General features: G+C 41.4%; 1 protein-coding gene across 3 annotated transcripts in view; it reads right to left on the reverse strand.

The window, feature by feature from the left end:
- The window catches only part of LOC105432588 (beta-1,4-glucuronyltransferase 1), a 54,654-nt gene extending 34,427 nt beyond the window's left edge, over positions 1-20,227 (reverse strand). Inside the window, exons 1-3 of one of the 3 annotated variants that reach the window (XM_089070578.1) lie at positions 19,869-20,227; positions 3,650-4,620; positions 3,068-3,248 (exon numbers count right to left, since the gene is read on the reverse strand). In XM_089070578.1, the coding sequence (XP_088926704.1) occupies positions 3,068-3,248; positions 3,650-4,620; positions 19,869-19,979 (1,263 nt within the window). In that variant the 5' untranslated portion in view covers positions 19,980-20,227. The remainder of the gene's footprint in view (positions 1-3,067; positions 3,249-3,649; positions 4,621-19,868) is intronic. The other 2 variants (XM_011647463.3, XM_011647462.2) reach the window with 2 other exon arrangements.
- Between the last annotated feature and the right edge of the window lie 6 nt (positions 20,228-20,233).

Raw genomic sequence — 20,233 nt, forward strand, 5'->3', positions numbered from 1 at the left:
GCCGGGGCGATTCGTGCCGGCGCGATCGGCGCACTCGATAAACACGACAATAAAGAATCCCGCCAGGTCCGACTACGTTGGCGTGTCGAATCGACGATGACAGAATCGATCGCCGGTGTAGAGTCGCGAGCGAGCGGGAGCAGCGCGTGCCGTACATCGTTGGGGGCCAAATCCTTTATATTGGCCGCGTTGACAATCGCCCCGGTGCATCGATGGGTAATTGAAGGTTGTACGAAAGAGAGAGAGAGAGAGAGGCGAAGAGGGGAAAGCCCGCTCATGGCTGGACAAAGGCTTCGCAGAGACCGGCACGGAGAATTAACGAATCGATCGGCAATTAACATGCTCATTTTATCGGGCAATCGAGGCGAGTCGGGGGAAACCGGCGTAATTGCATCGTGATTATGGCGCATATCGCATTGTCCTCGTGCATTGTACACGTAAACAACCGAAGATTAATTAATGCAAAATAAAATCAAGCCGACGGCGATGCGTTCCCTCGTGAGAGACGTGCGTCTGTGGTACGAGGTAGTAACACGAAAGGCACCAGCTGCATGTTTGCAATTCAACGTCGGGTACGAAATGCACAGAATCTGATCGAATCGATCGCATTTTAGAAACGATAAGTAACACACATTCGAGACACAATACTAAATAACACTAAAAAGCACTTGCTCGTGTAAAAAAAAAATTCCTGCGATGAAAATAAAAAAAAAATGATAAGGGTAAAGAGAGCTCTTTAAAAGCGACTGGAGAATATAGTCAGAGGTTGCACATTCCCCAAAGAGAACGAGATGATAACTAAGCTTGAGAGTTGCGTATAACGGAAATGAGTCTTTAGCGACCGGGTGAACGTGCTGCGAAGTGGGAGTGCGAAGGAAAGATAAACGGACGATACCCATTCCCATTGCTCCGCAGGAGTGAATAGATGTTGTGCGACGAGAACCGCAGAGGAGAGATAGCGGGTACCAATGTACGAGTACGTACTTCCGCTATCCGCTGGTGTGTAATGTCCGCCGCATTACCGCCGCCATCGCGACAAGAATCGCACACGACTGATCGTATCGACATTGTAATCGCGATACGTACACATCGACGCTCGTCTATTTAGCCATTAAATTTCTCTGCAATATATTTTAAAAAAATATTTTTAAAAAATGTATTTTTTTTGTATTGATTTCGATGCTTTTAATAGTTCGGGTCAACTATCTCATCTCGTGGAAGAACAGGAAGAATCGATGAATCCTGTAGGTCGTGAAATCTCTTTGCAAATGCGGTCGTACCACCGATATCGCGCATACGTAGATTTTACACCTATTTTATTGCCGTCGCATGTACTTCGCGTGCTCGTTTTACGAATTGCAGCTGCGCACATTTGTCACGCTCGGATTTTTGCCGCGCGATGGAATTTCGTTATTTCCGCACGCCGTAGGGTTGGAAGCAACGACCGTCGTACTTTCTTGTCAAAACAATGCGGAATCCGCGCGCCACCCGACGAACGAAACATTTATACGCTCAGAGAAATACAACGTTCTGTATATGGACTAGAAGCGAAAAAAACCTTCGTTTTTATGGTTTTCGACGTAACGTTTTAAAAGGCCATTGCAATTTTAGTTACCGCAATCCTTTTCTGTCTCCTTTTCGTGTTTGCAAAAAAAGATTTGCAATTTGATCTTCGTAAGAAAGAAAAAAATCGAAGCGTATAAATGTCATTTTTTCGGTTTCCATTTTTAGATTCTGGACTAAGATCGGTTCTCTCCGTTCAGATATCAAAAAGTCTCATTACACGATTTGCTGAAGTCTCACTGCACGAGTTGCTCACATGAGCTACGTGATGAAGTTTCGAAGTTTGACGTTATCGATTTAAGAAATTCGCGAATCTTCGTAATTCGCGCGCGAGGATGAAACACGCTTGAAAATTAGCAAACGCAATTGATTACGCGGTTGAAGGTGCATCAAGTTTAAATTGAATAATATTCCCTCCGCAAAACGAGCCTCTATCGTCCGATAACATCCCTTGTAATAATAATATGTAATTCAATTAATGTCCTGGCACAGAACACGCTTTCCCTCTAGTTCGCCGCTCTCGACTCATCACGTGTTGATATTTTTTTTAGCTATTTTTCCTACCCCTTTTCCGCTCACTTCCTCGCTAATACTTCCTCGTTAACATAAAACTTTATGGTTGTTACATCCGCATTGATAATTTTCCCATAGCCATTTCGCGCGTCGTCGAGTTAGCGAAATATCGTAATCCGTAACGCATTCCTCCCCCCCCCCCTCTCTCTCTCTCTCTCTCTCTCTCTCTCTCTCTCTCTCTCGATGAAATGCGAAATATGCGGGAATATGTGTTCGCAGGTTATCCAGCTTTTACGAATTGCAGCGTTAATATTCCAAAATGTACATGTCTTTTAGCGTAATTTATGCCGATTATTTACAGAGAAACGTAGAAACATAGTAATGGCTGGTGGCTGCCGGTTCCATTATTGCCATTTATACGCTAATCCCATTAATATACCTCGAAAGGTATATTAATTTTCAATGTAATACTTTTTATCTCTCGACATTGAGATAAACTGGTCATGCTTGATAAAATACACGCCCGTGCGTGTGTGGATGCACGCGCTCGTGCAATTATCATCGATACATTCGTCTGAGCCATTTACATTCTTTATCATTCGTTCTCGCTTTTTCATCGAGGATATCGGTGATGATGTTGCCGCAGGAGTATTTTTAATTCAAACCGTTCTACTGATATTACTACTAACTGATTCGATACATTTCATAAATAACGAGCGTAAGCGCCGCTTTTTTTTACGGTATATCGGTACACCTCGCTACGCTTATCTTCCCGAATACGAGTATTTTCATACATTAACGAAAGAAATTGCGTTCGTGTATCATCAATCCCCCCGGATCGAACGTAAACTCTCGCATTGTACCATTTTATGTTATCTCGTGCTCGGGAGCGAAATTGCATTTTCGATTCCGCGCTGCCACTAACGTATTCGTCACGCGGATGGCAAACAGAAAGAAAAAAAAACTACGTATCTTAGGAAATATCGCGTACCTGGGTATTCCTCGTATATCCGTATCCCATAAACCTCTCATCGTGAGGCGGCACGATATCCTTCGCCACGTAAAACGGCTCGTAAAGGAATTCGAAATTCGTCACGTCGTGACTAATATAGACCTTACCCGTCTTTACGTTTTCGTGATGTATATGGTTCGGCGACACGTCCTGCAGCCACCTATAAAATAAAAAACTCTTAACATCCATACGTCACGTAGCTATCCAGCAGCATTTTATTCATTTTTTTTTTTTAGTTAACGATTCATATTTTATGTATACAAAATTGCAACCAATTATGAATTACATTAACCGGCTAACCATTGGATGTAACAATAAAATTATCAAACTGTTATTAATAAATTATTATTAAAGTCGTGTAAATAATACAGTTTGTTGTAGAAGAACCATTACGAATTCATGGAATATCACGTTGACATTTAATCAATTTCAATCCAATGGGTACTAAATCGATTATATAAATACCTTAATTGTTTCCAATTAATTAAAGCGGACATAATTTCAAATTTATAAAGATTTAACATGTTATCAAAATAACATATTTAACAAAGTGCTGTTTACCTCGTGAAATTCGTGGCAAATTGATTATGTATGAAGACTTTCTGATGGAAAGGCCTGGCCAAGCCTTTCCTAGCGAGCCTGATCAGTTCCGTCTTATTTGGGGGAAATCTCACGCGCGTGTCCAACTCGTACGTGGGTATTACGTAGGCGCACTTATCACAGTTGTCATTCTTAAGGAACTCATCGAGCACGATCGTCAGGTTGAAGCTCGGCACGATGTCGACGTCCGTTAGAAATACATAGTCCGTTTGGCAGTTTTTGCGCGCTAAGTTCCGCATGTGGTTCTGTGGATAGACATTTCGTATCCGCCAGTTGGTCTGCTCGCCGGGCACGCGAGTCATGAGTTCGTTGAGGGTGGCTTCCGGTTTGGCACAATCGACGATGTCGGGCAGCTCGAAGACGCGCGGCTGCTTCTTGGGCGTTCGCACCTTCGGCACGGCCAGGGAGAAGATCACCCTTTCCCTGATGGACTCGTAGCATCTTCTCAGGTACACCAGGTAACGCTGCAACACCTCGAACTCCTCGTCACCGGCGGCGTAGAGCGCCACGGACATCGGGCCGGTCCAGTGCAAAGCTACCTGTACCAGCGAGTGCAGCTTCTCCACGGAACTCTGGGTAGCCAGGCACACCCGATAGGTCTGAGAAAGCTCTGTGAACCTGCTGCCGACCAGCACCGAGTCGAATGTCCGGAATATCCGTCGGGCGTCCCATCTGCCAAGCTTAATGTTCAACTTGAGACCGTTAGTATCAGGTAATGTCGGCTGATAATCCTGCGTGATGCATTCCGACTGTTGCTCGTGCTTGACGAGGGTACCGAGGTTCCATTCGGTGACGGCGCTGACCTCCACCTCCCGCGGGATCGCCTCCGGCGCGCAGGTCTCCGATTGCAACAGCAGGAACGTCAGAAACATGTTCGACAGCGCCAGGATGATCACGCTTGTCAGACTGAGATTCCATGGCCGGCATCCCAGCTGCAAGTGAAAATGAACACGTGGCTGATTATCGTCATTTTGGACCGTGCGCCGCGTATCTTGGAAAGTTCTATGACTTCCGTTCCTTCATTAGACGCGACAGTTTGATGATATAAATGATACGTTCCACATTTTTGGAGAACCAGAAGATTATAATCTAATTAGTTAATAAATTTTAAGTTAAAACATATTAGCTAATTAATATGTTTTAATTCTTTCCAATTATCCGTGACATCCGTGAGAAACTTACCGAAATGATATCAATCTCGAATATAATACATATGTAATGAAGCAAAATCATAATGTATGCGTGGCAATAACCAAGCTCTGAAGCGAGAGACGTAAGTTATTGTCGAATTACCGTTTCTGTGCTCGAGGAAGGGAACAAAATCGCTGAAAACATGACGTAGAAAATAATCGTGAGACGAATATCGTAACGTGTTCGCGTTAAGGCCGAGGAGAGGCTCCCTTTGCCGTGGCGCGTTTTATGTTCGCCACTTATTCTTCCAGAACCACGAGGCACAATGTGTCGCCGGCTAGCGTGAATAATTTCATAGGGATACGTGAGCAGAAAACGGATCGTAACGAGATGAGGCCGGCGTATAACGAATCTTGCATTAGTCCCCGACGGTGGACTAACGCCTCGAGAAATATCACTCCGAATCAAGTAAATCCTTCGAAAAAATAATCATACGTGTAAAATTTATTATTTATTTACAGCAGATAGTTTATATGTAGAATGTATTTGTAAAAAAGCATATTTTGTTCCGCGAAATTATTTTAAGTTAAAGTTAGATACTTGCAAATTTTTAACATTAGATACAGCATAAAATAAAAAAACCAAGCACATTCCAGCATTTTAGTATTTACTATTGGTAGTAGTCAACAACACTGAATTGTTCATCCGGCGAACGAGAGATGCCCCCACTATATCGCCATCCCTTCCAGTCGTCAGCAACCGGTTTTATCTCTACTTCTGACCACTTATTAGTTAATTATTATTCTCGTTATCGTTATATTGTTAGTATGTGAAATTTCTAATTAATGTTATTTATTATCGACATAATGTATAAGATTTTAGCAGTTTGTATTTAATCAATAGAGAAAGGCGTTCGCGATTGATTGCTGGTGGCTAGAGAGGAATGAAAAGAAAATAAATTCTCGTGGTCCACGAATTTAAAAATAGAGCATAATCTAAAGAGGTGAGGCATGTTTGTGACTCGCCATATCATCTCGTAGATTGCACATGTAGAACCACATGGAACATGTACATGTATTCGTGTATGTGTGGATCTCTTATTTTGTGTTATTAACTGTATTATCAACACAGTGCAAATAGTATATCAGAAACATTTTTTTTACATATATCTATATGTAAGGTGATCAGAATGCATATGGCAAAAATGATTCTCTCCGCATGTCTGAATTTTTACTCCCCTCGTCTAAATTAGAGCTTCAGGCTCTGCGTTATTTTATTTCTAAGTTCGTATTGCGCTAATGAATGATTCGGTGTTGTTAATTGAACACACACGCATGCACGTGCATGTACTGCGCATAATTTTGGAAAAGTTATTAGCTTTAAAACCAAAAAAATTGCTTTTCTGTGACACGAGACTAAAGCAAACGGCAGGAAAATACACCGGCAAAATGCAAGTCAAGCATGCGCGTGTTGTTCTACATCACCATCTCCGAACGTATCAAAACGTGTAATCGGATTATATTCTTCACTCGTATTTGCGAGGAAAGTCAAGAAAGCCAAGCGGGGTGCGTTTAAACTGGGAATACTTCGTTCTCTTCTATAAATAGGGAGATTATCTCGACACGCATTGGTGCAATTTCAGGAAAAACACGGCCAAAAGTACAGGTTTTGTTTAACAAAGAAGAAAGAATGGAATATGTATTCGAATATTTCACTTTTGATATAAAGATATTTTGAATCTAAAACGAAATAAAGAAACTATATTCATTATTCTCTTAAAATTACATAATAGATATAAATATGACTTCGTATATATTAATTTTATAGTTTTTCATATGTTTCATATGTTCGTATATTTTATAATTTTTCATATGTTTCATATATTCGTATATTTTTCATGAATTAATTTTAAATATAAGAGAAAGAATTGTATATAGATAAAACCTATAATATTATATTTATGACATGGCAATATTAATATTACTATATAATAAAAGATGAAAATATAAAAAGTCTTTATGGTTTTACAATTAAAAGTTTATAATGTAATTGCAAATAGAAAAATTAGTTTGAATATTTAATATTCTTTAATTTTTTATAATCAAATTAATAACTCGATAAATATTTACTAATTTTTAAAGTTAGTTATAAAAGTCAAAAAATAAAAAACAAAACTATATGTCTCAGAAAACTATAAGTAAAAAATTATGTTTAACTTATCTTAATACATTGAACGCATTGTATGATATAATCGAAAATTAAATAACGCAAAAAATGAAGAGAACTGTTAACATTTACTTTTGTTCTTGTCATAAACATCTTTAACAGAAATTTTCTAAATTGACAAAGAAAGAATATCAAAAAAGGTATCATAAAGGAAAATCATCATAGAAAGATAACAATTTAAAATCATTTTTGAATAATATAATAAGGATAGATAGCTTATCAATTAAATTTATAAGATGGAAACACAAATTTACGTTTGTATATCTTGACTTTTAGCCACGTTTTTAGGAAGTTTTTACGAAAATACCTCACTGTGTGATGGGCGTTTTAAGCGAAGAGCTTACGATAACACTGCAACGGCTGACGTTGTTATTAAACAAACTCATGGAAGTGGTTCGGTCACCAGCGAAAGTAAACTGCTGAGCAACTTACCGACAACAGTCTGTGACTGTTGAGTGCAGAGCGAGAACCGTATCCTAATTATCATGAGTTCGCTATTCGACAGGATCCATTGTAAAAATTAGTATCATTCTTACAACAGAAACGACAGCATCGATTGCACCGACAGCAATAAAAAAAAGCGAGAAAAACTTTTTTTTTCTTTTTTATTTAATTATTGTTTTGACATGAAATATTTTTCTACAAAACTAATAAAAAAAAAATAAATAAAAGCTATAAAACATCTCAGGAATCTCTACATCGCAATCACAACTGTAAACTGAATGTAACATCTTATCCAATCAAGTAGAAAAATGCAATCACTGTACGGGGCTCTCTGTAGAGCAGACATCGATTTTTGTTTTTCCTGAGTAGTGAAATCCCCAATATTTCGTTCTCAATTTGGCGTGGATAACGCAGCACGAAGGATATTGCCTTAGAAATCTTTATTTTTTTTAAATCGTTCTTACATTAAATCGAAAATTTTTTATATCACTATTTAATCGTTACTTAGATCAAGTTTTGTATTTTTATTTATATTCTTATAATAGATATAAATAATAAATTTAAGACCATCTGAGACCATCTGTCCTATTGTTCCAGTAAACTCCAGTAAATCCTTCTCCGACGGAGGAATGCGATGCTAAAACTTGGCGCGTGTCGAGTTACCCGACCTGGAACGTCGAACGCTCCGATACTAACCCTCGCAAAAATCCTACCGCTAAACCGCGGCCAACTACCCGCGGCGCGGAAATCCACCCTAATGCGCCTTAGGGGAACAATGTGTTGCATCGTTGCCACAAACGTCGGTCGTAAGTATCCCGCCATAGCAAGTTCCGCGCCGGGGGCAAAGGGCAGCCCCGGCGTTACCTACTAACTGCGAAAATTATATACACACCGATAAGAACTTGGCGGTAACCCTTCTTCGCGCCGCCCCACGTGCCCGCCCGCTTTCCATCTGGATGTTCAACCAGCGGAACTAACACCCGAGGTAAGATCTTCCCGCGCCCGAGGGATATAAATCATTCCTCCTCTTCCATTTCCTTTCCCCCGAATCCCTTGGCCTTCTCGGCATCGACCTGCGGCTTCGCCGACGGGCAAACGTTGGACTATTCGGATGGTCGTCTTTTCGAGCGCGGGAAGGAAGTCTCGAGTGGAAATGCATCTTCTAGAGGAGCCTTGACCGACTTTGGGGAAGCGGATATCGGGGATGCATTAGGGTGGCGGAACGAGTCGCGCGCGTAATGTACTCTCTCCCCTCCCCGCAATGCCGCGAGTTCTCGCGAGTTACGGTTTGTATGCAGAACGCGTACGTGTGTCGGTGTGTCTGTGTATGCGTAACTTGTGCACGTATGCGTACCGCGACGCATTACACGCCGTTCCTCTCGCGGGACAACCCTGTTCTCGATGGATATGGCAAGTGCAAATGTTTGACGATTCGAAGGTGCATCCAGCGTGGTATGTCAACCCGACGCTGACGGAAACCGGCGGAAGCGACGATATGTCCGCGATATTCCAAGTGTTATCTCAGCGAGTGGATGTGAAGTCATAGTAGAGTAAGAAGAAGGAAATTTCTGTTGTTTCCCTTAGCTCTTTCGTTTCCAGTCGATTATAAGTTAAGTGGATCTCGAGAACGTTTTTTCGCTACGTCTGATATATTTATCGAACAACGTAAGAGAAATTAATAATACTAACTGCAAATTTTCAATTTAAAATTGCCATGCTGGTAAAATTGTCCCATTATAAGCACAACGGCGATGTTGCAGCATTGAAGAAACAAATGTTGACACAGGAATTAATTGTTTAATGCCGCTGCCTCAATATCGGAGTCGCCAGTTTTATTGTGCCATCGAGTTTCCCGCTTGTAACACGCTTACAAAGCAGCGACATACACAGTCACGCTTGTTTGGCACGTTTACCGCGCGTTTTCACGGATAATATTTGAAAAACGGCAGCGTTGTGTATAAGCCCTACATAGTCGTGTTTCCCGCAAAAAAAAAAAAATACGGAAAAAGATGCCGTTTGGCGAAATTATCTAGCAACGACGACAACGAACCGAACCTCGCAAATTCCAGCGTACTATATTTTTCTTAGTGCGCGCCGAGAAAGACTGCCATTACATACGATGGTAAGCCAAGCAACTTCGTCATAACTATTTTCTTATAATTTGTTCGGCAAACGCGATTTTTCCACCGTCGTGTTTTCGTTCCATTTCGCTGCTTGTCGTATCATTATCGCGAAAAAAGTGTGAGCGAGTACCACGATGGCACAATCATCTTTGTTTTGCGTAAGGGAAAACGTTGCAACGTGTGTGAAAAACATACGGAAACATCGTGGGATGAAGTAAGAGTAAACTTGCTTGCTCTCGTAGAGTAATATACCAGCATGAAATTCGTTAAGACGTGCGTTACAGTTGTTGTCACGTAAGTCAATATAAATGAAGAAAAATGTTTGGAATATTTCAAAGTGTAAACAGAAGGATTTTTCATAAATGTCCACGTTTACAAAAGTTTATTTTATTCGAATCGCATTTTTCTAAGAGCACAAAATTATTACAGTAAAGTTTGAGTTAATAATATAATAAAACTAACATAGTAGAAACAATAAGCGTATAAGCAAATGAACAGAGATAAGGTAAAGAAATGTATTTGTTAAACCAAGTAATGAATATTTCTTAAGAATATAATTATGATTATCGAGATAAGAGATTGAAAAGTTTTCGCGTGTTATTACGAAACTTCATTCCTTCTCGTCACATGATATCCTTCGTTGCACACGTCGCTAGAGCGTCCGCGGAAGGGCAGAACGTCGCCGTCGGGAGAGAACATCAGTTGCAGGAATTTTTATAACCCGATGCGGAAACCTCCGAGTGCATCCGCGCACGTCGGTGTAAAACGCGAGAAAATTCCTGCCGCCGTCGACGTCTGCCCGAGAGGACAACCGTCCCGGTGTCCTCCGTGTCTGCTGGTCGGATGTATTAACTCGTCGTGACGTCGCGCACGGCTGCGGGAAAAGAGGTAAAAGAGGGAGACGAGACGTTCTCGTGTTCCCTCCGCAAGGATGTTTGCATGCTATTACTGCCGGCAAATCCCTACGTCACGCGCAGCGGACGCTCATTACAATTGCAAGAGAGGGTTGGCGCACTCGGATGCTCTCGCGCGTCGCAGGGTAATATCAGAATGCATTGGGATGTGCATTCGGAAGTGTCTCGAATCCGCGTTCTTCGAGGGGTGGCGGGCCGTCCGCTCCTCTTATCCTCTTTCACCTCGACCACGTGCGACTGGCAACGCAATCGCCGCATAAAAAGAGGAAAATTTAATATTTTCGTGTTTGAGGGAGAAGTCTCTTGAAGACCATTAAAGATGATCCGCGGCTTGGGATCACGTAACTAAAGCGATCCCGTGATCAGTCTCTCTCGATTGACCGTTAAAAATTGAGAGGAAGGAATTTAATCAAACCAGTAAATATTCCGGAAGAGCGTTTCGAATTCGCATGATATAGTTATGAGATATTTATTACGATTCAAGTTTTATATATGTGTGTGTATACGTGTGCGTGATTTAAAAGAAGATGTATATAACATTTGTCCTCTTCGTCCACGAGATTTTGAATTTCAATCTGTTTGAGCACAGATAAGCTTTCTCTCTGATCTCATCCTGCTTGCTTGCAAAATCCGATCTGCGATCGACGTTCCAGTGACATCAAACGTTCATCAATCGAGTTCACCACAAAGTAGCATCGTTCTCCGATAAATACCGCGCCTTGTACAGTAAGCAGTGGGAGCTCGTGTGTACGTCGGCTGCAAATACGTGGCGATTGCGGCAGTAACGACAACTATGACCCCACGTGAAGGAGATGAAAGAGGGAGATCGATAGCGCTGGACCCACGCTTTGCGAAGCCGATCAACGTCGGTCAACATGATTGTTGAGGGGTCAGGCAGTTAGTCAATATTCATTCCCGAGACCGTCGGCAAAGAGTGCTTACGCAAATGTGTAACGGATTCAAAAACAGCAACGTAAAAACAAAAGAGGAAAGGAAAAATAAGAAAAAAAAACTGAAAAAAGAACTGGAAAAGACATTTTTGTTGCAGCGAAATAATACATAATAGCGAATATGGCGGCTACGTTATCAAGCCTCTAACTGGATGAAAAATCTCAATCGTCCTCTACATCCAATTATCGCAAACGCATTTTCCCCAGTTTTGAAAGACTGAATGTATCGATTATGGTTAAAAGGCCAAATAGCCAGAAATTGCCGATGGGACGCACCGTTATCAATGGTCGTACGGCGTACGAAGTTGCGACGACCTATGGTAATTCGAACACGATAGAAACTCATGTGCGTAGCCCAGGTAGCTGCTTGCCAACGGCTCTACACGTTTCTCTACATGGTACACAAAGAGACTTGGTAGTGTAGATACCAACGTAGGTATGTGAAGTACTCTGGCAGAGGCACGGCAACGGTGCCGATGTGTGCGGAAGGTAGAGTCACGGCATGATTGATTATGCGAACACGTTGTTATCACTGATTCAGCCTGCAGCATGTAGCGCGCGTGTACCGACTGGAACCGACCGGCGAATGTATGCACATTACACAACTAACCCATTATCAAATTGTGTACTTGGGCTGCGGTTCTCGCTCGCGCTCACGAATCGCGAAGCGACCGTATCGCTCCAGGCGGAGATAAAATCCGGATCGAAATCCTCTGTGAAAATCTCCGAATCAATTTCGAAAATTAGATATCCAAAAAGGAAATTACATCAAATGTGTTTTAATTCATTGGTATATTTTATGACATTTATGACGGGTATTCACGTCGGGTATGCAACACCCAATTTTCTTTTACGTACGTATCAAATAAGGAAATTGAACTACAATTTAAAATTGAACTACAATTTCATTTTAAAGCTGAATATCAAAATCTTATTTCTGAAACTACTAACAGAAGAGCAATAAAATGTATATCGATGGGATCGAATTCTTCTTAAAAACGTAAAACTCTACGTTTCTAGTCTCGCGCGATACAAACAGCCTGTTCAGCTAATCACCGCTATTCCGCATTTGTACGCTCATCAATAATGTCCTGTAGTTCAACGAACGACAGGGGATTACGAGATTGCCGATTGTTTATTCCGCTCCGCAGCGCGTGACGGCATGCGGCCTTCGCGCATCCGTACAAAATTACTTTTGTAACAGAGCTACATACGTAGCGCGATTGCATTTCCGCACGCTGAACCACCCCGAGAGATCCGCTCGTGCATTTTTTCCTCGTTCCGGATGCTATCCGGACAGCTTGGATAACGGACGCATGTTCTATGCACGACGCTCTATCCGAAAACCGCGGGTCGACGCGCGATTTCACATGGGAGTTTCCGATAAATCTGCGTACACACCGTTATAGATCGACAAAAAAATATGAATACAATATCTCCTTTTATTAATTAAAAAGGAGGGATAAAGGAATCTCTCTCTCTCTCTCTCTCTCTCAATATCCGGCAGTATATCTGCCATACTTCTATTATTCACATTTATCATTCATTCCTTGATGATTTTCAATACAACATCGAAATGAAGAAATAAAAAACAAATAAATTAACGTATCAAAATAAGTAAAAAATAATAATTGAACAATAACGTGTCTCGGCTCTTGCATATAAAATATTGAACGTAAAAGAATCTTTCTACGATAATTCTTTATAATGTTCCACATCGACATAACAAATTAAATTTTTTGTATTTCAACAATAACATTTATATGTGTTTCAGATATTTTGATATTCTTGCTCATCGTTCATTTTCGAAAAATACGTGTAATATACGATAAATTTTTATCTTATTGCGCAAATATTGACATATCATTATTACTCATCAAATGGATAGTTTATCTATCATGAACAATTTTTTTCACATTTATACAAACTTCTTTCGCTACAGGCTGTTTTCATTCACTCTGCCTGATATTAATCTTGATTTATCTCGCGCTAATCCACGTTCTCTGCCAGCGATACATTTTTTTCCATAGTGCCGGATTTTATTTCATATTTTATTTTTTGCGTTTCGCCGTCCTAGAACATACGATAAATTCTACTTCATCCCATTCTGTATCGGAGTACGGCGCGCTATGCGGAATGGCAATGAAAGAAGGGCCGACGTATAGCGGAGAAAAGAAAGAAGGAAAGAGAGAGTGCGGAGTTTCGCGTGCAGATAACGGATAAAGACTAAATTTCGCCTTTCAATTTTGCCGCAGTCCCATTTTACTTCTGGTTCAGTGCCTGGATGCAACCGCCGCCGCCGCCGCCGCCGCCGCCGCCGTTCTGCGCCGGTGCAACGTTGGCGCGCTGCAATGTAACTTAGCTTGAGAATAAACTGAATACCATTCATTACAGTAACCCATCTCGTGCACGGGCGCAACGTCGAAGGCGCCACTGAAAAGCTGAGAATTGGAAATTCTTTGAAACTCGCGTCCCTCTCCTCACCCTGTCTCGCCCTTTCCGTCCTCCCTCTCGCCAACCAACGGATACAACGGTTGAAAAGAGCTATTCGAGAGAGATGCGGTCCGCGATAATAAACGAATCTCACCTCGTTCCTTTAACCGAGACGATAGGCCGACGTGCGTGTATTATCGAACTCTCAGAGAGCGATGTCTGTCGAAGTGATGGCAACGCGGAACGTTCGATATCTCGTTGAGTTTTATGCTAAGTAGACGCTGATAAAAAAATCACTCTATCATTCTGGCGCCACCCTTTCGGTGTACCCGTTCATTTGTTCTCGCTCTTAAGTCTGCCTAGCGACCTCCAATGAGCTCGCTCATGAAAATGTACGCTAGACTTCGTTATCTGCTAATAAATTTCTACTTCATCTTCTATCGGTGGAAAATAAGTGGATTAAAAGGGGAATCGACAGAAATTTATTCTGCAAAATTGAATTTCTTATCTGTAACTTCCCAGGGTTTTAAATTTCTGCCGCTTTCCTTTAATTCGCCTGATTTTTCTTGTGGGATAACAACATTGGAAATGAGATATTTTAAGACATACTTTGACGATGGAGAAACGAGGATTCCAAACGTTCCGATGTGACCGAAAGTATTTCTTCAATTTGTCGTCCTCGTATCGTACTTGAAAGCCGTCGTGGAAATGCTTCAGCGAAATATCAAGGAATCCCTTTAATCTGTCGTTTAGAAACGTTAACCGGATAATTACAGACTGCATATGAGTGCAAGAGCTAGTTAGTCGCTTTCGATAGCAGTGCTTGAAAAGAGAATCTTACGGTAAAGTCGCGTGGAGGGGGAGGGAGAGGGAGGGAGTAGAAGTATGTATATCGCTGCAGGAATTAAGGACAAGAGTCATCCTCGTCGAGTGGTAAAGCCACTGCAATTAAGCAACCACCCCTTTCCCTTTTACTTTACTTCTTTCCTTTTTCTCCCCTCCTGCCTCGTCTCGCTCACGGGCCCATCTTTTTGTGTCTGTACGCGATAATTAGCGTATCTTCAATTTTCCTGCTGGTGCACGTATTCGCTTTGCATAACTGCCGAGTTAATTAAACAAGCTACGATTCTAAGACGTGTCACTGGCAGCCGGCGGCAATGCAAAAGGTGGTCCACGACGACTCGGAAACATGGAAGACGCGACGAATAGTCAAGCCTACTTCTCGAGTTTTCTGTTTCTCAGACATGTAAATCACGTCACGGCGACGTCTCCTGAAATCGACTTGACGAGTAATTACTCATGCACGAGACGCTACTGCTAACACAAAGAAACAAAAGTCAGCAATGATTAAGTATACGTCAGTGTAACGAATAAAAAAATGATACTCCAAAAATGTGAACTATGATTGTGAATATGACTTTCAAATTGTTAAGTTACATGTACATATATTCAGATGTAATTTAACAATGTAATTTAATAATACGCTTCATTTTGTGATGTAAAATAGAAATACAGACAAGTTTAAACGAGTTAAAAACGATATTCAAAATAATTTAATTTATATTCTCAAACAAATATACCGAACCTTAATTAAGAGAAGAGAAAAAAATGTTTGACAAAACTCGCGTTTAATAAAATGGTAAATTCAGCCAGTTTACTCCTTAATCTGAGAAAAATAAATTAAATAATGCCGAACGACCTAAATTACCTTAATTCATCCCTTTAAACAACAATACGTGCAGAGAAAAAGTTTTTTCGAGAATTTATCAAGCATGAAATTAAATTATTCTCTCGCATATCTTTTATTTTTTTAAATCTGTAAATATTATATTCGGGAATCGGAATGCGAAAACATGCGTGCCCTTTAATAAGAACCCTTCATCAAATTCAGCACAGTGCGGCAGTGCGTATTCCAAGATTCATACTTCATCGCAGAATCAATGCGGCGTATCCTGTAAAAAAAAAAACGACGACGAAGGGTGCTGGAGGAGAGAGAGTGTAAGCGTGCAAAACGGAAGTGCGGACGTCAAAAAAAAAAAATAGATAAATAAATGAATAAAAATATTTCACAGTGCCGAGGGACTTCAGACGGACGGTGTCGGTATTCGGCGTCCACTATAATGCAACGTTTTCGATTCGCATATCCGGCACGCATCCGAGCCTATTGAAAACAGCCGGAAACGATAAAACAATATACCTGGTCGCACTCTCGTGAGCCTCGCATCGAAAACACTTGGAAAATGTATTGAAAACACTCGAAAATGATTGAAATCAAACAAGTTACGAGGTTGACGAGCGAGAGAGCGAGAGATTGGGTGGATGGGAGGGTGAGAAGGAGGACTCTATCGGACATCCCCGCATCCCCAAATACACGGGGGTCGATAGTTCAGATCGAATCAACGATTTCGAACGCTGCTCGCTGGCAGGAGATACTATCAACGAGAGCAGTGGCACAGAAGGGTAACTCGACCGCGAATAAATTGGTCGTTTCGGGGTCGGTATATCCACGTCGAGTACTCTATATTTTTGCTCCGGGCTGACCGATCAAGCATCCGGCGGATTATATGGACGCTGATTTTCGTCAGCTCATTCGACGACGTGACGTAATGCAAATGAAAAATCGATTACGAACGTTTGATGGTGCGTCTATCTTTCGGAATGCATTTGAACGTAGTTCTAACGAGTCCACTTCGGACTATCAGTTCATCAACTATAAATAGTCAGAGTATTTATAAGTTATATCCTATCCAATCCTATCTCAGAATTATAATCTTATAATATTTCTGATAATTATTTGAAAACTATTTGTGAAATTTTGTGCTATGTCTTTACATCGATCTTTACAAAGATCGAGGTGATCAATCTAATAAACACTGCATTGCCACACACTGCAGATATGTTGATTCTTATTCTCTATTTATTTCTAATATTTTTACGAATCAATCGCCCGTATTGTAACTATTCTAGAGATATGCGAAAGCTTGGAGATGATCAGAATATTTTATCAAACGTTCGACGGCAGCCAATTATTGTGCGAATATCGACACAGAAAATGAGAAGATAAAACCAATAAGAGAAATTGTATCATATATTAAAAAAAAATACAACAAGACCTTTTTAATCTTTTCCGCAGTCGTACTTATATATATGTATATAGAACACAGAAAATTTGTTAAGTTTCATTAATTATCCTCACGAATGATTGTATCACCAATAAATAATAATCTCCCTTAATATCTGCGAGTGTAATAATTATTATTATTTAACACGACAAACTTTATTCCTATTGTTAGTACTTGCATAAAAACTAATACTATAGCGTAACCATTACAGACTCATCGATTAGCCCGTGGACAAAAAGGACCTCGTGTACTCAATGTGGAATAATAAACGTGCCGCAATTAAAACATAAATAATAACGGTTTACATAAATAATCGTCGGTACCGACGGTGGCCGTTAATGAAACGCTGTTAATTATTAGATTTATTCATTAATAATTGCCAGGCGGAGTGATGAGCCGAGCCGATAATTAACGTACAACGTAGCAGAGTGGACGAATTAACGCGCGATGAATCCGCAATTAGGAAAAAACCGCCGTCGGTTCCACACGGGCATTCATGTAATATACAAGCTTATGGAAGCGTAAAATATGGATAAAATCATCATTCGCGTGTTCAGGAAACTTTGTTTACGCGTTAGGCGGACAATGATTACGCCATTGACGATTATTTCGATAGGGGGTCATTAGGTAAGCTGCCATCATCATAATCTGCTTGTGGATTACGGGCAATCACGCACGTACGCACTAGTTGGCACTTCTCTATTGCGAACAACGCTACGTGAATTTCTGCATGAAACTTGCATCGAGATGTTAATGACATATACGCATATACGATATTAGCAGTATTTCACAGAGATCGCCTCTCAGGGAAAACAAGAGGAAAGGGTTTAGGCTGTCGCGCGGAAACAGGTGCGATCGCAATAATGAGCGATATACACTTAACCGTTAATTGCTCGTTCTGGAAGCGTGACACAAATAGTACAATCTCTATTATCGCTGTAATCCGAAGCGGCCCTCAATTACATGTGCATTAGAAATTAATCCGCCACGAAACTTCTTGAGCGTTTGATGTACAAACTGCGACAAAATTCATACCGAGTGATTATGTCTAATTAGCAGATAATGCAAACTATTCGCTCGGCAATAATCCCCTCTTCTTATCGATTTGTACTTATAATATATATTTAACTTATCGGCTAAAATCGAATCGTCTTCTCGTTTCCTTAATCGGTGTGAACCGACAATTCTCCATCGCGACATCGCGAAATACGAGGCGAGTACAAAAGCGCCGCGTGTATTAATACTTCTTCGCGTCCGCGTCAACTTATTAAGACCAGCTTTCATAGGGCCAGGTAACCGGCGCGATTATTGCCTCGCCCAAAGCGTCCCAATCAACGGAGCGTATTCTTGTATAGACGCACGTGTCAAGGGATGGATGGGCATAAACGGATGCCGGGGGAGAAGAGCGAACGTAGAGAAATAGAAGATAATTCTCGTTGTGCTGGATGCCCGCGAGGCGCCTGCCACTTCAAAGCCGCACCGCGCGCGCCCAATCGCCTCTCTCACTCGCTCATATTCTCTCTCTCTCTCTCTCTCTCTCTCTCCCCCCTCTCTCTCTTTCTCTTTCTCTCCGTCGAACTGCAATTCTCTCATCGAACCCCGTGTCTGGCAGTTAATGAACTGCCCTTCGGCAATAGAACGTACTCGCCGTCTAGGAACTCAGCCAACCGCTGTAGAACCATTATCCATTTACATAAAGGACCACTGCAGAACCGGAACTGATTATATAGGATTTAAGCTGCGCATTTCGCTCCCTCCCTCTCTCTCTCTTTCTCTCTCTTTCTCTCTCTCTCTCTCTCTCCCTCTCACACTTTCTTCCTTTCTTTGCAAATCCTCTCACTCTCTCGAGTTACTCACAGATTAATAATTTTCGATAAAATACAGTACGATTTTCACGACTCGGTATTCGCGCGATCGCAAAAAGCTGAGGATTGTTATAGAGACCACTATTATAAGATTATTGTATTAATGCTCTTTTTTACAAAACCATCCCCCTTGTATTCGATACATACAATTTTATTATGAAAATTAAGAATTATAAAACAATTCGCAAATTAATCCTGCACGATATTTAAAATGACATTTAACAGTTGACGTATATTTTATTATAGCCATATACGTAGATATGCATGGATTTCATTTTATATTTATTTGATCAAAAAATATTTTTATTCACAATACTAAAATTACCGAATATGAATTTAATGTATGGATTCGATATAATATTATAATATTTTTATTGTTTATTAATATTTCTTAAACCTATAAATAAATATAGAATCTCATAAACGTAGCTATCCAATATCTTAGCCATTATCAGTGACAGCGGATACAAATAACTCACCGCAATATTTATCACGAACGAAGCATATATCCGTCCAGAAAAAGATGGTATATCAATGTCATAAATTACAAATAAGGACGCAGCATAGCTGCCAACATTATGGATCGCACGAAAATGTCACATCAATTAAAAATCTACATGATAGACGCTAGTCCTTAGCAATATGCATATCAACCCAATATATCAACGCGATACGCAGGGAAAGGAAAAAATTGACGAGAATGATGAGTAACCGAAGTTGCTTTTACCACCACGTGAGGGTAGTTTCGTCTCGAGTGGCGACATCTCTCTCGGTCCGCTTATTGTCGAGCACAGCTGATGTTCGCCAATAGCGACAACACAACAAACGAGGCAAGCCAGCAGTTCTCCGCCGTCACCACGACGAATTCTCACGACGGGTAGACATGCATTCGGGTACTATCGTCATTCCCCCGGACGGCGACGAGCGCCATCGCGTACCTCTGCCCTCACTCAAAGTGCCTCGCTCGCTCACCTGAACCATTGATGTGTGCTGGCACGCGAGACAGACCTCCTCCCCTCTCGGTGGCGGCGGCAGCAGCCTGATGGCGTAGTCGGCCAAGCCGGATTGACGCTCACCGTACATCCGCCGTCGCCGATGGTACCATCGACTTGGTACGTCCGTACGATGGACGACGACGCGCACACTTCGCGCGCTGACACTAGCCGACGCGAGCTGACCGTTCGCACGACCCCCGATCGCACGAACGCACCCTCGCGCGACCACGCCCGCGCGTCCTTCCCGCCACGCGCGACACGTCAAAGGGAAACCTCGGGGGGAAAAAAAAGGGAAGACTCGTGCGTTTATTTACGGATGCTAGGCCTTCGCGTTGTCTGTCG

The sequence above is a fragment of the Pogonomyrmex barbatus genome, unplaced genomic scaffold (assembly GCF_055798465.1).
Source record: "Pogonomyrmex barbatus isolate J1 unplaced genomic scaffold, ASM5579846v1 scaffold10, whole genome shotgun sequence".
Taxonomy (NCBI): domain Eukaryota; kingdom Metazoa; phylum Arthropoda; class Insecta; order Hymenoptera; family Formicidae; genus Pogonomyrmex; species Pogonomyrmex barbatus.